We start from the raw sequence: 18,997 nt of genomic DNA on the forward strand, positions 1-18,997 counted from the left end.
TCTAGACAACTCTGACAATAGAGCAAGCCTGTGTGTGTGTGTGTGTGTGCGTGTGTGTGTGTGTGTGTGTGTGCTTCCTGTCTGCGCCTTCCCTCTCCATCCTCCGATGATTGCTTAAATAACTAAGTGTGTGAGTAAAATTATTCTCTCGTCTACTTTGGTTAGAAAGAGTTTAAGGAGAAACTTTAACGAGTTTTTCATATCCTGTTCAGGGTCGCAAGACTTCTATCCTTATTTACATTTCAGGACCTCAGTCATCACTCACTGGCTGTTACTGGCTCTCTAAACAGGGACTTTAAAATATTACCAATTCTGATACGTGAAACATTTGAGAATTCACTTTAATATTATTGGAAAAATGTTAATTGACCTCAAACTGTTCAAATGGCACATTAAAGACATTTTTCTATAATTAATTTGAGCTCATTTTTTTCACCTTCTTTTACTCTCTGATGAAATGAACAAAAAAAAACCTTCAGAGGTGTAATCATATATGCAGGACAGCATTAAGAGTTTTTTTTTTTTAAGTCATGGCAGCTGAATAACTCGGCTTTTGTCATATTAACACACATAACTGGAGGTAGGTCATTAAAACAAACAAATCTGTAAACAATGCAAATGGTCATTATATTTGTACAACAATTCAGGAAATGTCAGTCATTACAAAATCCACTAAAACGTGTGGTGATAAGTTCCTGTTTACAAAATGACACATTTTCATCCCGCCATATTTGACCAAAGTACTTTTCATAGTTTTTTCCAGTGAGCTTATAATCAACAACACATACATGTACATACATCAGTGAAAATCCTACTCAGGGTAGAACCGTCAGAACTTTCAGGCAAATATAAATCAAGCTAATTCAAGTATAACAGGATGCAAACAACACAGAAGAACTGCTGAACGGTGAACAAACATGGAAGTAGAAAAACAAAGAAAGATTCTAACAGACTTTTTCTACAAGTCTGAGTGACTTGTGAATTCTTGGAGTTGGCATTGCACTGCAGCATGACTTTCCTTTAGCATTAATAGTGCTCGTTAACCGTGTTGAATTTTAATAACACTATCTGTTCTGTAAATTGTTGTTTGCCTGAGCACTACAGACTCATGGGATACAAGTCCTCCTATTTAGTCGGTGCGTCACTCAGCGGAAGCCCTCCTTCAGTCTCCAGATCCCCTCCTGACCAGAAGTCCTGTGGAAGTTACAAATGCTCCTGAGCAGCTCTCTGAATACCGGCGCCTGCTTCTGGGTCAGCCTCGGCTGGAAATACTCCAGCACTTCCTTAGTTGTGGCCTCTCCGTCAACACTCGCCTGGAAGGCTACAAAGTTCCGCAGATCCACCAGCAGCTCGTCGTGCTCTGTGGGCGGAGCCGGGGAGCTCGGCCCTGCAGCTCCAGAGGCGGGCTCCACCTCTTCCTCTGCTTCATCTCTTTGGCTGGAGGGCAGGCTGATGTGGTTACGGACTCTCATCTTCGCCAGCAGCGAAGAGGAGGAGAGCGGGGCGGAGTTTGGTTCGCTCTCTGCTGCCTCCCCGCTGAAAAGAGCTGCTGATCCTGGCTTCTTTGAAACAGACTTCTTTATAATAGCAGCATCCTAAAGAGAGGAGCATATTAAATAACACATCATGTAACACATACACATATCTAACACAACTACACTGGATGATAACATTTCTGCTACCTTGCATTTGCTTGATGAAGGGTTAGATTTGACTGAATTATCAACCAGGAGAGAATTCTTCTTTTGTCCAAAACGTTTCCTGAAAAAGAAAACAAAAAAGAAAAAGTCAGACATGTTAAAAAAAAAAAATTATAAATAGATTAGTGCTGCTTTAAGCGAGCCCAGTGTGTGAGTGTTTACTTTGCAGCCGGAGGAGGGGGTCTGTTGAACGGCAGCCTGCACCTCTGGCGAGAAACTTTAAGTGCTCTCAAGGCGTCTTTGGCCACCCTGTTAGCTTCGGCCTCCACCAGGACGTAGTCGGGGTTGGACGACTCTATGATGGCGTCGTGCTGCATCACACTGTGGATACCTGAAGGAGACCATAAACACAAGACCTGACTGAAACATGAACCTTGACAGCTATAAATATGTCAGATAGGCTTTGCACCTAGGTTGTCATAATTATTTGTTTTTGTGTTTTTGCATTTAAAAGGTAGGACAGCTGAAGAGGACAGAGGAAATGTTTGAAGGTGAGATTAGGTGATGACACAGCAAAGGGCAGAGGTCTGACTCCAACCCACAGCCGCCCAACTTTAGTTGCCTTGGTATCAAACAGGCTTTGATATTTTTTTCATTTTTATTTGTCATATAGACTGACCCAAAAAAAAAAAATAAAAAAACATACCAGATTTCCTGAAGAGTTTTGCCAAGACGTAATCGTCGGATTTCTTCGGGTTGTCTATCTCGTTCTCTTCACCGTCGGCGTTACTAAAGTTCCTTTTCTTCACCAAGTGAGATATGCGGTGGCCTTCAAAGCGAGCACCTTTGGAGTGTTTTCTCTTCTTCTGTCTGCGTTTGTCTAAGTCAGAGGAGTCGCAGTGCTTCCTCTTCTCTCTGTGTTTCTGTGGGCTGCGTAGAGCACCGTCTTTGTCTGGCTGTTTTTTAGAGTTTTTGGCTCCGTCGTCACAGCTATTCAGTCCCGTTTGTTGAGCATTTGCTGAAACTACATCCCTGCCGCTTTGGGTGTCCATCGCGACATTCGGTTTACCCTGAGACATTTTACTGCACGGAGATGTTTTTTCTTCTTTTATAGTGGGAATGTTTGCTGAGGAATTCTGGTCTGCTGAGGAGTGTTCAGGCCTGTAGCTGCTTTGTTTTACATTGTGTGAGGATCTCGGCCTCTCAGGTTTCTTGGGCGCTTTGACATCAGAGCCTGTACCTGTATTGAAATAAAAACATGACATTTAAAAACTTTGAAATGTTTTCATACATTCAGAAAAAAATATTGTACACAATAAAAAAGGAGCAATTAAAAGCCTAAAAATGACCTGCGAATATGGCACTGGTCTCTGTTCCCTGAGCTCCATCTGGGTCAGTCAGTGTGAAGAGCTCATAGATATCGTTAGACTTAAAGAACCGTCTTTGTTTGGGGTCCTTCAGAACCCGGTTGGTCAGAAACTGTTTAAAGATTTGCCTGAAATAAAACAAACAAAACACAGAAATAGATGATTGCGCATAATTTGATGTTTCACCGATTCCTCAGACGGCACCGAGTAGTTTGGCTGATGGATGAGAAAATTAGTTAACCCTTCTTCTGTCCGTACTGAAATAGAATCCCTGCAGTTTTTTTTAAACTTGCTTTTTGAAAGCACATCGCCGACCCAAACCAACCAGAGCAACAGTTTAGAAGTCCTAGATTGGCCATTTAATAAAGCCGGAAAGCTTTTCAATTACTGAGAACTGGGATAGTGTGCGTAATAACTCAGCAGTGATGTGAGCCATTAGTCATGTTATTACCAATACTCCTGAACATGTGAAGTCCATGGAAAGACTGCTGAGATATGAAGAGGAGGAAGAGACGGAACAAAGGAAAGTGTAACGTGATTTAAAGCTCTTTTTAAATTGAAGTTAACACACACACACACACACACCTGTGATAGATTTTCTCCTCGATGGTCCCGGCGGTCAGAAGTCTGTAGATGGTCACCTGCTGCGTCTGACCAATCCTCCACGCTCGCTCACGCGCCTGCATACACAACAACACAACGAATAATTATCTTTCAGTCTACTCGAGAGATTATTAAAAAAACAGGAAATGAAGCCTCACATTTATAAACCACAAATATTTTTTTAATATGAATTGACATATAATTATGATTATTTGAATCCCGAGTGTGTGTGTGTGTGTGTGTGTGTGTGTGTGTGACCTGTGTGTCCGTGCTGGGGTTCCAGTCTGGGTCGTAGAGGATGACTCTGTTGGCTCCAGTCAGATTGACTCCCAGTCCTCCGACTTTAGTGGTCAACAAGAAGATAAAAATGGATTTGTCCTGTAGGCGAGGAAAAAATGTCACTCAGTGTCCGAGGCTTTATTATTCTTCTTCTTCTTCTTCTTCTTCTTCTTCTTCTTATTATTATTATTATTATTCTTGAACATCGGTTCAGTAAGGTAACGTCATATTAAGGAGAGGAAACAATTTACAGGACTGAAATGTTGTTTTTAAAGAGAATGAAGCAGAGAAGAAGAAACCATTAAAACATGACAAAGATGATCGAAATGATCAAATCAAAGCTTTCACGTGTTTGAAAGTGATACAGCCTCATACAGCATTGAACCTTTACATAAGCACCAATCAGCACCTACAGCGGCTGCTAGTGAAAGAAAGAGAGAACTGTCTTCATGATCAAACAGGTTCAAAACGTTCTGCTAACCACGTGACGTGTTGGAAATCAAAAACAGGAAATGACCCGACACCTGGTTTTCAGGACTGTGGGATCGATGCAGGTATCCTTATCGTTTGATTTGACGAGTATCATATCCAAGTTTTAATTCTGGCATCGTGACAACACAACGTGAAGTCACATTACATACTAAAAACACAAATGAAAACGCTCACACGGTTTGATCACGATGTTGCCTTAATCCTGAATGTGCTCTACAGAACACTTTAAAGTACAGACTCCACATATTGTAATTCAATAAAAGACACTTGAGTTACATCCAGTTTGAACAACAGATTGTCATCAATTAGTGTTTCCACCTCGGGGTGTGCAGGTCTCCACTGGAGCCTTTTGTCCCTCAGGACGGGATTTTCCAGAGAAACACTCAGAGCCATTAGGGAGGACTAATCCTTACCTCGTTGTAGCGAGCGATGAGGGGCTGTCGGGAAGCTATAGGGGTGGTGCCGTCCATTTTCAGGTACATGTAGTTATTCTCTCTCACAAAAACCTCCAAGATCTCCAACATCTGGAGAGAGGAGGAAAGAATAACGACATCCAGTGAAGAAGACGTGGAAGACGAGGAAAGAAACAGAAACATGGAGAGGGGAAAGGCGAGGCGGAGGTTTGGATTATCTCTAAAAGGATTAGTGCAGATTAATATTACATGGACAGAGATACCGACAGGGAGGGTCTCAGGTTCCCTCTGAGGTATAATCTCATTGCTATTGACTGCTACAGCTGGGGCCTCGCTCTCACAAGCAAACACTCTCACACACATTCAGGGAGCAGACGCACAACAACAAATGCAGACGTGCACAAGTGGTCGTGACGATTATTGAGAAGAGTCACGGGACAGCTGGAGCGGCCTGTTCCTCACCTGTCTGGACTGGGTGAAGAGCAGGACTCTGTGGCCCTGTTTGAACCAGAGACGCAGCAGCGACTCCACCACCATCAGCTTCCCCGACCGCTTCCAGAAGCCAAAGTGTTCCTCCTCAGTTAGCTGGTCCTCCGGGATTCCCCTCAACATGCGGGGTCCTCCAGAGAAAAGGTCCGGGTGGTTACAGATCTTTCTCAGCGCGATCAAACCAGAGAATACCTAAACAGCACCAAACAGGAAGAAGACAGCAAAGCTTTTTAAAGGAAAAGAAAGAGAAGCTTGGATTTTTTTTGTCGACCGATCATCAACCTGCATTCTTTTAACTCTGATCTTTCTTTCACTGAGAAACTCCGTTGGTGGCCGTGATATAAAAAAGAACAACAAAGAAATCGTCTTTCTGCAGCTGCTGGTCGTGTTTGCTGTTGTGGCTCATATAGAGGCATCAGAGCCGGTTTCATACCCGTCTGAAAACTCCTCACTGTATGGTTGAATAAACAGGAAGTCACTTTCAAAAACAGGAACTTAGCATATTTTGCTGCATGATTTTACCTTTAAACAAATAAACACATTTACTTTAATCTACAGGAATGACTTACATAATTTATTTACGGACAATAAAGGCTGTGTTTCTTGATGAAGGCCCAACGGCCACTGCATTAGTAATGCTGGTTAATGGACTGAGAGTGACCACTGCATATGTCTATAAGAGCGTGTGTGTGTAGGTGTGTGTGTGTGTGCAATCTGCTGTGGTCACCCCTGGCTCTCCAACCACGTCCATTTGGTCAGTGGTGATAAATGGTCGAGTCTCTCTCTCCGGGGTCTGGCTAATGTGAGAAGAACAAGTGCACAGCTTCCTTAAAGACAGCACCTGAAGTCACGCTGTAAGGCGTTTAAAACATGTACACTGAAAAAAAAGAACTGTAATTCCACCGATGCTACTTCAAGGTGTTGTTCTGTAAGAGTGCTTAAAAAATACACACAAAGGCCGGCGAGCACAGAAGTGAACTGCTATTCATCAGTTAAGAGGCTAAATAATGAATAAGGAAAGTCTTGTTCCTGGAAGTCTTGTCCTACATGGAGAGTTTTGCCCTCCACGTCTTTGTCGCGCAGCATGTGTCAATGCAAAGAGAACAAATGGAAGAACAATAAATCAAAGCATCAGTTTAGAAATAAAGGCTCACCATCATGTCGCCGTTTAAGATCTGGTAGACCTCTTTGGAATCCAGGAAACCCTGATAGACCTGCCTCTGATCCTCAGTTAACCTGCAAAACAGAACCTGCACACACACACACACACACAGACACACACACACACACACACACACACAGGGCGGTAAGAGTGTGTAATGAGCAGGGAACATCTGCTTTAAAGCCCTTTGATGAAGTGCAGAGTGAGAGGAGAAATTAGAGGGAAAGCAGCGTATTTTTTGGAGCCACTGCCGTCCTGAGGGATTTACTTAATGAGCTGAAGTGGACTGAGGAGTCAACCAGCGTCAGCCGCGAGGACAGACCAGGGACTGGCCACCTTAATGAATACCTGCTCCTTTTACTTTACTGGGACTTTATTAGCTGGCTTCACCTGACAAGGGCCGAGCACATTCATCAAATACTCCTTAGACGTGGCACATGCAGTCACACACAATCAGATAAACACCTCCCCAGTTAAGAGATCCGGCCGGGAGACGCTGATCAATACTCGGACACGACAGGGTGAAAATGTGGTCGAGAGTGATGAATACCTGCTCATTTTTGTCAGGTAAGGAGAGGTTGGCCTTGACGTCTGCTTTCATTCTTCGGAGCAGGTAAGGATTTATGGTGTCCCTCAGCACGCTCGCACACTTAAAGGCAGTCTGGACCTAAAAAATTACAAACAAACCAAATTGAAAAACAACAACTGAACAGAAAGTTAGACAGCTCCCAGAGGTGAAGCCAAACCTTTAGAGCTCCCCCTGGTGGTCATCTGCAGTATAGGTCACAAGCTCCCCCTCCTTTATGTTAACATGTGCCACATGGGTCAGAGTGTCACATTTAAAAACATGCTGATCTATAAATCCAACTGGACATTTTTGATTTGTTATTTGATGCTTAAAAACTTAAATACAAGACTCACTCCACTGTCAGTAACTCTGAGTGTCTGCTTCAGACTAACTCTGCCCTGCTGTGGACAAACAGCTGAGGCCTGAGGGATCTTTGGTGTTTTATCTGAAAGTGAAATGTTTGATTTGGTCAGCAGAAGGGGAAAAACGTTGCTACCACAGCTCCACCAGCCCGTCCTTGCTGCGACTCTTCCTGCCCGTCGAGTTGAGTATTTATTTATTTTTGGACAGCAGGAGGAGATTCGTCTTTTCTGTCATTTCACACATCCAGTGACTCACACCTTTTAGAGTGGATCTTTCCCGAGGCATGATTGTCATTTAGCCCCTCTTACGCCTTCCCCTCATCACCTCCCTCTTGTTGCTGTCCCTCTCAGAAGTACAAGCCATTAAATATTCATCAGAGTGCTGTTTGTCTCGGGGGGACAAAGCCCTCTTCTTTCATCAGTACTACAAGCAGGCTATTGGACAGAGAGAAGAAGACAGAGAATCGTCCACTTCCACCCAGCTGCAAATGTCCTGCTACAACTCATCCAGACTCTGTGCTAAAGGCCAGTTAGCCCTTTAAGCATTAACTCACTGGGGGTCCGCCGAGGGATCAAAGACACACTCTGCAGTGCCGGAGGGGGCAATAACGGGTTGGGATCTAGGGCTCAAAAGAGGTCAAAGTGGAAAAAGCGGAAGAGGAGGGGGCCAGCAGATGATCCGGTGATCTCTGCACAAGCTGCTGAGTGGATTCACGCGGGGGTTCTGTAATGGATCCCACAGTAATAAGCTCATCCAGCCCCACCCAACTCGCATACATTTTTACGTAAATCTGGTTGGATGTTCATGAACATCCGTCGAGGATCCGCTTTGCTGCTCTGACAATTTCGAGAAGAGGATAAGGCAGCAGAGCTTAGCCCTCTCTGACCATTTAATAACATTAATAATTAGTAAAGGTTTTTATTATCGACAGCGGAAGAAGCATCAATAGCCGGCTTAAATAATTAAATCCATACAGTCAGTGGATTATTAACGACTGAACACTAATGACAAAGGGCTACAATTTAGCTCGCTGGCTCTCCACTTTAGCCTCTCTCTCTCTCTCTCTCTCTCTCTCTCTCTCTCTGGATGTACTGAAGTTCCTTTGCATGGTCCTACATTATCCTGCTCTGCACTTAATGGCCATCTTGCTTCAGTCGCTCTCCTCCTGACTTGCTTCCATGCGGTTCCACAAAATTGTGCGATTTAGCGTGTGTGATTTCAAACTTTGTCCCCTCGTTGCCATGGTTACAAGATCACTGATAGGGTCGCCAGGTAGTTTGTCCTGCTTTGTTGAAAATATTCTCCAATAGAGAGTTTGCTTTTATCCGCTGTGCTCCTGTGTCTTTAAAAGGCCTGAGCTCTGTGGACACTTCTACAGAGAAATGTGAAAACTATCAGGATGAATAACATGAATATCAAGATTTTAATCCACGTGTATATATTATTAAAATATTTTATGGACTTTAATTTACTTTGAATTTGTCGCTGTTTAATTCTTGTAATTGATTACATTTAAATTTTGGTCATGGTTGTTTAGATTTTGTTTAGTGGAGCACTTAGGGCTACATGTTCGTAGGAAACATCCTTATTTATAAACAAATATGAGTTAAGCTGAAAAAAAAGAAAAATTAAAATTTAACCTATTACATTTGAAGTTACTGGTAATAGTTTTACTCTGATAAAGTTATCACTTTAAATAAGAAAAAAATCTAATCAAACTCTGACACTAAATGTTGAAGCTGAAGCTGAACGACATCGTAATGTGGTGTCATTCTTTCTGAAGTAGTTTCTTATTAAACACGCCAGCTGAAAACACAGTGGAGGCTTCAACAGCAGGATGTAAACATTTATCTTTGTTTTTAATATTTACTTTCTTCTGGTAATTTTCCTTTGTGAGGAGAGGAGAAATAAAGACAGACAAAACACAGGTGTGAAAAAGGTGGGCGACATGCAGTCCAGGGTGGGTACCTGTACAGGTGAGGCATTGCTGTATCCTCCCATGGTGATGGGCACAGAGAACTGCTCCATGAAGACGGGTAACGCCCCGAGTTTACCGGGGAAGACGAAGTCAAACAGAGACCAGAGCTCCTTCAAGTTGTTTTGCATGGGAGAGCCTGACAGGATGAACCTGTGCGGGGTCCGAAACTAGAGACAAGAGAAGAAGGACAAAAGACATGATATTAAACCTGAGACCAAGTGTTGCTAAAATGAACGTGAAGAAGAGGAATCAAGATGACTAACAGATAATTGAAATTCAAAATATATTAGTTATATACATTAATATATGTTTTTGAAACGTTACCTGTTTGCAGGCGGTGGTGACTCCAGCATTGGGATTCCTGATCTTATGGCCTTCGTCCAGAATAATGTAGTGCCAATCATAGCGCTGAAAGCTCTCCTGCATATTCCTCACGGCTGAATATGAAGTTATCAGGATACCATGACATGCTACTATTTCTGGTATAAGCTTTTCCTGCATCACAGAAGAGAAAAAAAAAAACAGGTTGTCATCAGTGCAATTTCTAACCATGTCTGGAAGCTTGAGTGTGGAAGTAGGGCATCTACTTTAATGTGGTTTGAGGGGAGAGGGGAAGAGTTAGGAGGTTAGGAGATAATGCTGCATAAACAGACCTCTAGTGCCCCCTGGAGGAAAAAGGGGCCCAGTAGAAAACTTTCCAACTGAATTATGAATATTAAAATTGAACACACAACAAGAAACAATTACCTTGTTGCTGGTGAATGAGCCGGTTTCATGAAGAACTGCGACTCTGAAAGGAGGCCACCAGGTGTGGAACTCTTTCACCCACTGGTGCATGACTGTAGCCGGGCACACAATGACCGTCGGACCCAGACCAACATACCTGCAACCAAACACACAGTATAGAATCTTTAATCTCAGACCAGCCTTTAAGATGGGCGGCAGGGGAGCTGTGGTTCATAACACGTGAGATAACCTCAGCAAATTTCATAACAAAATTACACTCATCATTTCTATACCAAGGCACAGGAATGAGCTTTTCCCAAAACATGAACAGGAACATGTGTTTAGCTTTTCACGCAGAATGTTTGATGCATTCATGCTGAAGGGAAACAATAATACAACAGTATGATCTCTCTACAATCACTCTCTGCCCCTAACAGATGAATCAAACAGGGTGTATGAACACTTTTACACACACACACACACACACACACACACACACACACACACACACACACACACACACACACACACACACACACACACACACACACACACACACACACACACACACACACACACACACACACACACACACACACACACACACACACACACACACACACACACACACAGGGACACACTAATGGGCTGGTATGAACCTCTGCCCGGTGGAAGCTATTGATACTTGGCCATAATTGAGTTTAAAAGCAATCAATTTGTGGGCGTCCATAGCAGACAGAGTATTGACCAGCAGGGAAGCTCCGCCTCCTCGGTGCACGAGTGTTGTTTGTGCAGTAAACCAGATTATCAACACCACGGTGGCATGTTTACCATGGTTGATTTGTTGCCCTTCCCCTGCTCCACCCTCCACTTCATGAGCCCAAAATTCATTTTAGACACTCTACTCTAACGCACACACACACACACACACACACACACACATGCGCGCGCACACACACACACACACACACACACACACAGAGTGTCAGTGTTTTCTCTGATGTCTGCAGTAAGAAAGTGAAGAGTCGGATAATTGAAACATGTTTAATAATTCAGATGAACACTCTCAAGCAGAAATCCCCCTAATCAAATATTCATACCATACAGACACACAGTCTGTGGCCACAGTTTGTTTGTGTGTGTGTGTGTGTGTGTGTGTGTGTGTGTGTGTGTGTGTGTGTGTGTGTACCTGTAGTTGGACCCCCTCGTCCTCAGTTTGCTGTAGCTCAGTCCAGCGAGAAAGCTGATGACCTGGATGGTTTTTCCCAGCCCCATCTCGTCTCCCAGGATGCCGCCCGCCTGCTGACAGTGGAGTTCCCACATCCACCGCACACCTGTCTGCTGGTACCTGACAGTGACACACACACACACACACACACACACAGCATGAGCGCAACCATCAACATCATGATGTACGTCAATGAAAGACGCGTCCGATGATAACCAGCCAAATAACCAAACCCCGAGCAGCTGGAGGAATCATGTGGAGAGAACGTTTTCATGAGGAGACTTTGTGATGATTGAAATGTCATAGTTTGTGCTACACTATGAAAAACGCATGGAGGAAAACAGTGGCATCCAAATAGTATAAAACACATCTTTTATCAGACAGATGGTAACTATGAAAACAATCAATGCCATTCAAATTGATGGCCTATACTGTATATGTTGATACTCCTCAAAGTGTTTTAAGACAACAGGCTTTAAACATGAGTTGAATTATAGCAGTAGTTACATCATCCACTGATTGTGGATTAATCCTTTCAGGACAAAGGTTGCTATTAGAAGGTGTGTCGCAGAGCGAGACACACAAAGTTCACACCTCTTCATGTCCTCATCTTTTAACAGCTGTTTGAAAAGCTCTCACTTGAAAAGTTTTTTCCAAAGGAAACCTGGTACTTTGAAGCCCTCGTCAAACTCTTCGTCGCTGTCGTCGGAGAGCTCCTCGCCTCTCTCTCTCCTCGACTCCCTTTCTCTGAGACGCTGCCGCTTCCATCTCCTGCACAGACAACAAGCGCACACATCTGGTTGTAACAACTGTTTCACCAGGGATGTTTGTGGGTTCAGACTTCAGTGACAATGAGGAAGAAGTGAGAGAGGTGGACCTCATCACAAAAGGTCAAGCGAAGGCCAGGCGTATTGAACTAGTGAACTTGTGACCTGTTCAGCTTGTATGGCCTGTTTATATTTTGGGACAGACCGAGCTGAATGCATTCCTGAACGGATGGATGGATAACGCTTTCTCATCTCGTCAGTGACTTGTTTTTACGGCTCGCCCACACAGGTGAACGGATAGAAAATGTTGGGATTGTGGGTATTTCCCTCGAGCGGTGGAACATCTTGCGCAAAAAGGGAAATGTAAAGAGAAGAGTTTTAATGGTGCAGGAGAGAGGGCAGTTAGAGGCACAGTCGTCGCGCAGCAAATGAAGATTGATACAGACAATTAGTAGTGCGAGTTCCCCAGAAAGGTGTGAGGTGGAGGGGATAAGAATCCATCTTCATTTGGGCCTGGTCCTGTCACCCTGCCATGAAACTGGTCCTTTAGCTGGGCCTGCGAGACCACACTCTCTAATTAAGTCAAGACTAAGCATTGGTTCAGTTAATTACACTTTCCTGGCCCAGTCCCACCCCCCACCTTACTACAAATACAGCCCGCTCTAATAATATCATTCCTCATATAAGCTAGCCTCACCATCCACGCTGTGTCTATGCTGTTGAATTGACATTCAATCACGGCAGTGTAGAAAAAGGACAAATGCCAACACAATTTATTTGGCAGCTATAAATATGAAATCTCATTAGGGCTGCTCTTCCATTAATTTGAGCATTAGAGTGAGTGAGTGTATAAAACCATGTGCAGGAGGATAATTAGGCCAGTGTGAGAGCAGAGAGAAGAAGAGCAGGGAGTGAATTTGCTTAGTCAAGAAACAGCTGCCAATCTCATCTGGGATTAACTCTCCTTCTGCACTACGGAGCCAGCAGAAACAAACTGCTTTCCTCCTTAACTAAAGGGAATAACAATGGCACATTTGCATCGCTGCCATTGCAAATGTGATGCAAAGTGAAAAGACTCAATGTGGCGTTTGTTGAGCTTGTCATAAACAGGCCCGGATGTATATGCTCGCTTCAGAAGAAGACTTTCTGATGAAAACTTTTTGCACCTTCACATCCCGAGCAAAACTTTGAGACCGAATCCACAGCTGACAAAGTGAAAACACGTTTAAATGTTCCTCCTACCTTATCCGTTGTCTGTAGTACTCCACATCTCCGTCATCTTTGCATTTCTTGTGTTTATTCTTCCCATCCTCCTCCTCTTCCTCACTCTCTGGGCAGTATTCTTCCTCACTCTCTTCCTTTTTCTTTACTTTCTTCCTCCCTTTCCCTTCCGTTTTCCTCTTGTATGGTTTCAACTGGTACTCTTCTTCATCGTCCTCCCCGTAGCCCTCCTCCAGGGCGCCTCTCTCCTCTTGTTCTGGATCTATGTATTCATCGCTGGGTAGGTACTCGGACCCCTCACTGTCAGTCTCCTCTCCCTCGATGCGGCGCTTCCTCTTTGGTTTAGGGAGCTGTGGCTCAACCTTGGGCCGAGCTTTGGGATGAGCCTTCAGAGCAGTTATCTGAAGCTTGTGTATGCGCCTTCTCATTTTTTTATCCTTAGAAGAGGAGCTAGCTGTCGTTGTTTTGGTTTTACCCCTCTGCGCCTCATCGGGGCTGAGTCCTGAGCTCTTCCTTCTCTTCTTTGGAACGGGTGGCTTCTTCCTCTCAGTGGCCATCTTGGCCTGGTCCATCAAGTACTGGTCAAAGGCCGAGTTCTCCGCAAGCATCACTTTTCGAGGCTCCTTTTTCACTTCCTTCTGAGGGATACGCGTTCCAAAAGGAGTCATGTGACCTTTTCGGATAAGCTCCTCCCATTCCGTTTCTTGAACGGGCATGAGCATGCTGCCCAGTGTAGACGGTCCGGCTTCTGGTGAAAAACACACACACACACACACACGTGAGAGTTACAAACAGCACTGTCCGGTGTCAGTAAAACAGGAAGTGTTCGGGCCATAATTAGCTCAAAGTGTTCTGAACAGCAGCTTGTCCCTTTCTTTTGCTGCTTGTATACGGGGATTTAACTGGTTTTATTTTATATTCATACTGTTTAAGAGGATGCATTAAACACCTCTGTCATGCTGCAATAATTAATGTGATATACATAAGAGTTTCATCTTTACAAGAAAACCCAAATCAGTACATCATTCTGTGAAGGTCTAACACACGGCAACATATGTGAAGGTTTTTTGTTTTCTTATTGGCTATAAGCAAAACCCTCAGAGATGTTAAGCTGCTTTTTTTTATGCATTACTGCCAAAACATTTGATACATGACCAAATCTTCAATCCAAATTTAAAATGACTGCTGATGTGTTGATATGCAGAAGTTCTGTTGAATGAACACAATAGATTAACTTGGTCTGAACATCAAACACATGCCGGAGGACAAAACAAACATGCTGAGTGTGAACATGAAGACTTTAGAAAAAGGAATAAAAAACACCAAAAGGAACAAAGCTGTCAGAAGGGACATTTAGGAGAGAGTTCAAAGGTAAAACTGACACTTTCTGATAACAATAAACATCTCTTATCAACCTTTGGCCAATATTAGTGTGGGTGTGTCAATTGTTCATAACTGTATATTCAGAATAAGAGCCATGAATGCAGCGTGAAGGCTTCTTTTAAGCACCCAGTGTTAAGTCTCTGCTTGAAGTCAACTGTTAATTCGAGGAGTTATGCTGCAGATTAGCCTTTGTGGTAACCATGACGACAGAGGTGTTGATGGTGTTCCTTACTCTGCTTTGTTTAAATGGACCTTTGCAGTGCTGAGCCTGACCACAGTTTCACATATTCATTCAAACGCTCGAGAAAGGACTTTTCCCACCTGATGTCATTCAGTCAGCCTCTCCCCATAGGTGGCTCATACTTTAGGAGAACAAGTTCAAAAGAATTTAAATGTGTAAATCAAAGATAGCTTACCTTCGTCTTCTTCATCCTCAGCCAAGAGCTCAGCTTCTACTCTCTGTGCGTCTTCTCCTCCCAGAATGGCCTGAAGTCTCTTCTGTTTGGCTCGGACTTTCTTTAGCTGTTTCTCCTGAATAAAGACGAGTTTTTATCGTCATCAGAGTCATAAGAAATCTTACATTATTGAATGTATCGAATGTTCATGTCAGTCAAGTCACTACAAATATTTTACCTTGTTTTCTTTCTGTCGTTTAACAGATTCTATCTTCCTACTGATATCTTTGCTGGAGGCAGCGTAAGGAGAAAGCTGCTCGATGATCTTGTTGATATGTCTCAGTGATAAAGTTACAGACCTGAAACACACAGGAGGGCGCTCAGTAAGCTTAATAATCCACTTCAAGGTTTGGAGAAAAAACTGAAGCTGTTACAAATGCATTATTACAGCAACATTGGTGACCCAGTCTGTGAATTCCCATTCTGTTTCTGCATTGCGTAAGCTCTCCAAAACCAAAAAACACTCCCCTGCTGGCTCTGCTCAAACCGTCTTGCCTCTGTTACGACTGAAGTTTTACTGCATCTACTTTGTTATGGGAGAATTATAACTAAACTGAGCGATCTTTCATTTAAAGGGCATAGAAACAACCACAACACTTATACATTAGTATAAAATATAGACTTATAGGAGCACTTATGTTGTCAAACAGAAGAAGTCTGAACCCATGTAAGATCTTTTATACAACATTTGTACTTTACCTGACATCATCGAGAACTGACTCATATTCCTTCTCAGCCTCCGCTTTAGCAGCAGCCTGATTAGCCTCGTGGATCGCCTCGTCCACCTGCTGCAGGACACCTTGCTCGAGGACATCCTGGTCGTACACAGCCACACCAAGACCCTGGAGCTCATCGGCCCCCGAGCTGGCCGATGCTGCTTGGATACGCTGCCGGTCGATCTGCAGTGAGGCTCCAGACCTCTTACCTGCATCACATGACAAACAGAAACACACAGAAGAAGAAGACGGAGAGGAGATGATCATTGGAGGAGGTCACAACATTCACAATGTTCATTTCAACTCTTTTATGGTACAACACTCACCGCTGTTGCCCTCATCAGGCCCAGTGTTGGCAGGATAAGCTGCAGACGCTTCAGAGCCCTGACTGTTTTCAGGGAAAGAGCAGACATCGTCCTCGGTCCCTCCCGGTGTGTGAGCAGCACTGACAGGGCTGGAGAGAGACGAGGGCACCTGGTCCTCTGAACCCTCTACAGGCATGTTGATGCTGCAGACACTTCATATGGAGTAAAGCAAGCGTTATAACTGTGGCCAAACAAAGGCTTCAAGCACACATTATAATACTAAACAAAGCTAATATTAGCAAGTTGACAAGAACAAGTTAATGATAAACTTGTGTTTTAATAGCAAACAGCAGTATTTGAATGTTACTGTATAGTTTTATTTATTGTTGTTTTTATTTCAATGTTAGGAGTGGGATCCCTCCTTGTAAGCCCTTTTCTTCATCCTGTATATTTTACATGTACATGTTTAATTATGTCTCATTTAATTATTTAATCTTCTGATAGTAACATAGATATTAACAATAAAAAAACATTTGTTTCTTATAAGCTGACAGCCTCCGAGGTAATTATTATCTGAACGATAAATCATTTAAATATATTCAAATATGTCTTCTAGCAGCATGAAGGAGTTTATCAGCTCATTATGAGGTATTTAATGTTCACTTTAAGTAAAAATATCTCACACTGCTCTTTTGTTTACGTGTCTCAGCTAGCTGCTAAGCTAACCTTTACACCATCAGCTGTTTAGGGTACCAACATCCGGCTACATGTTTACATTACCTACATGTACAGATTAATTTAACAATAAAATAACGTTACTGAGTTATCGCCTCATCCAAGGTGAATTAAGGTTCATTTAAAAAAGTGTGGAAGCGACAATGAATGATATTACTTACAAAACGTGCGGTTACACAACATCACCGGTGGGGCTGATGTCAAAAACTTCCTGGTTTCCGGTGTTAGAGGAGGGTTGCCAGATTCTGCTCGAGAAACAAGCAGTTGAAAGGAGTTATTACAGAGTTATTATATATTAGGATAAACCCCTTGAGATATATCACATCGTTTTCAAGGGGCTCCCAGTCAGATAACATATTTACAAAGACATAAGTACAACATAGTAAGATAAGGGCAAAATATAACACACTACAGAGAAAACAAGCAATGTAACGTATACAACATTTACAACATTAACACAACATCAACAACAACGGTAAGTTACAACAACTTTAGAGGAGGGAGGCTTAAATGTGCAATATAAATAAACTCGCAACCTGCTCTTCTAATAATTTTAGCTGACTTTCAGTCCTTGTTCATTTATAGTAAAACGGATCTGGCAACCATGCAGGGGAGCCTGGGTTTTTTTTTTTTTTTAAATCACCATCGTTTGCAGCGCTCTCTGTTGGATCAGTGCAGTGTCACCTCCCTTCCTCTAGATGGCGCCATAAAAGCAATTATTGTTTAATTGAGAACGGATCTTAGAGGAACTCGATGAACTACCTAGCTCTGATTTGTGCTGGACCACAGTTTGACATGTCACCCATGGTGTTTGTGTTTTGCACAACAAACTTGGAAACCACTTAGATGTGTGAGTCTAACAGGGAGAATAACGTTGTGTATCATGGTTTAGTTCAACTAGACTTTGCATAATTGTGTTGTCAAATCAAACACTCGTAATCTCAAAACTTATGCAAAACATTTTTAACATAATCATCAATATGAAAAAGCTGCTCTTTAAAGTTGTCTCAAACATAAGTGGTGCCAAGAATCTGAATCCCAGAGGATGTTTATTTCCACTGTCGTACTAAAATAAATCAAGGATTTAATTAAAATATTCTCTTTGCCTGTTTGAGCAAAGGGCAACACTCTTCCAAACAGAGATATTTGTGTAAACAAACATTTCTATATAGGGATGGATATTACTGTCACCCTTGACTCAGAAAGTGTTGGAGATGGAGAGAGTGGTCTATTTTATTTGCTTAACTAGTAAATGTGGGTCACCTTCATTGGAACCTCTCCAGAGACCCGAGAGGAGGAAATTCATTATAAAATGTATCAAACTGGGGCGCCAATAGCCTGGCCGTTATGTTGCGTTCCCCATGTATGGAGGCTGTAGTCCTCGTCTCAGCAGCCATGGGTTTCAAATATGCCCTTGGTCCTTTGCTGCATGTCATCCACCACTCTCTCTTCAGCTCCCAAACATAAACTGTACAAAACCAAAGAAAAAAGTATGTCACAGTAAGCTGTCGGCCTTTTCTCAGCTGACCATGAGCATGCAGATCTGTAATCAAGTAGCCAACACACACAACACACACACACACACACACGCAGTGTTTTCTTTGTTGGTTTTCATCTGGGGGAGTCGTTATAAAGAGCCACAGATAGGAGTAAGATGAAGACAAATAATCTATGAAGCTGCTGATGAATCACCTACGGTGGGAAATGAACTGATACGTTCACACTGTGTTGTGACTATCAGGTTGAGCTGTAGAGAGGAATGTAAACCCACCGTCTGTCTTCACCCTCCATCTTGGGTTTATTCAATACTTGACAACTTTTATAGCTGAGGAGGAGGTGGAGATAATATGAATGTACATGGCCGTGTTTTCTACACATTATCATTTTAAAGTCAGCTGATATACCCCACCGAGCTCACAGGATTTAGTGGGTGGCAGAGCTCTCAATCTTAACTTAATGTGTGTGTGTGCATTCACGTGTTAGCATGAGCATGTGTGATAATAAATCCTTCTTCTTTGTGTGAAAGAGGGCAGAAGATTTATAGGGTGTCGGTGAGTATCAAAATCCCAGAGGGTGCTGTTGTACGACGTGAACACTGCTGCTGTGT

General features: G+C 43.0%; 1 protein-coding gene across 1 annotated transcript; it reads right to left on the reverse strand.

The window, feature by feature from the left end:
- Window positions 1–323: 323 nt before the first annotated feature.
- On the reverse strand, window positions 324–17,141 carry ercc6 (excision repair cross-complementation group 6). Its single transcript, XM_079362048.1, has 22 exons — window positions 17,052–17,141; window positions 16,177–16,367; window positions 15,834–16,059; window positions 15,313–15,433; window positions 15,096–15,210; window positions 13,318–14,044; window positions 11,948–12,079; window positions 11,270–11,428; window positions 10,102–10,237; window positions 9,679–9,849; window positions 9,345–9,521; window positions 6,996–7,112; window positions 6,438–6,533; window positions 5,257–5,475; window positions 4,795–4,905; window positions 3,869–3,988; window positions 3,593–3,687; window positions 2,990–3,135; window positions 2,347–2,880; window positions 1,863–2,031; window positions 1,683–1,761; window positions 324–1,595 (listed from the first exon to the last, which is right to left on the reverse strand). The coding sequence occupies exons 2-22, from the start codon at window positions 16,349–16,351 to the stop codon at window positions 1,146–1,148; spliced, it is 4,275 nt and encodes a 1,424-aa protein (XP_079218174.1). The 5' UTR covers window positions 16,352–16,367; window positions 17,052–17,141; the 3' UTR covers window positions 324–1,145.
- Window positions 17,142–18,997: the final 1,856 nt, after the last annotated feature.

The sequence above is a fragment of the Symphodus melops genome (genome assembly GCF_947650265.1).
Source record: "Symphodus melops genome assembly, chromosome: 15".
In the NCBI taxonomy this organism is placed as follows: Eukaryota; Metazoa; Chordata; class Actinopteri; order Labriformes; family Labridae; genus Symphodus; species Symphodus melops.

What these genes read in the sequence shown, in the direction of transcription:
- ercc6 (XM_079362048.1), bottom strand. Translation starts at nt 16,351, where the DNA reads ATGCCTGTAGAGGGTTCAGAGGACCAGGTGCCCTCGTCTCTCTCCAGC. An exon ending in CTTTGGAAAAAACTTTTCAA is followed by an intron (nt 11,429 to 11,947) that starts GTGAGAGCTTTT and finishes TGTCACTGTCAG; the next exon opens with GTACCAGCAGACAGGTGTGC. An exon ending in GACCAGTGCCATATTCGCAG is followed by an intron (nt 2,881 to 2,989) that starts GTCATTTTTAGG and finishes ATTTCAATACAG; the next exon opens with GTACAGGCTCTGATGTCAAA.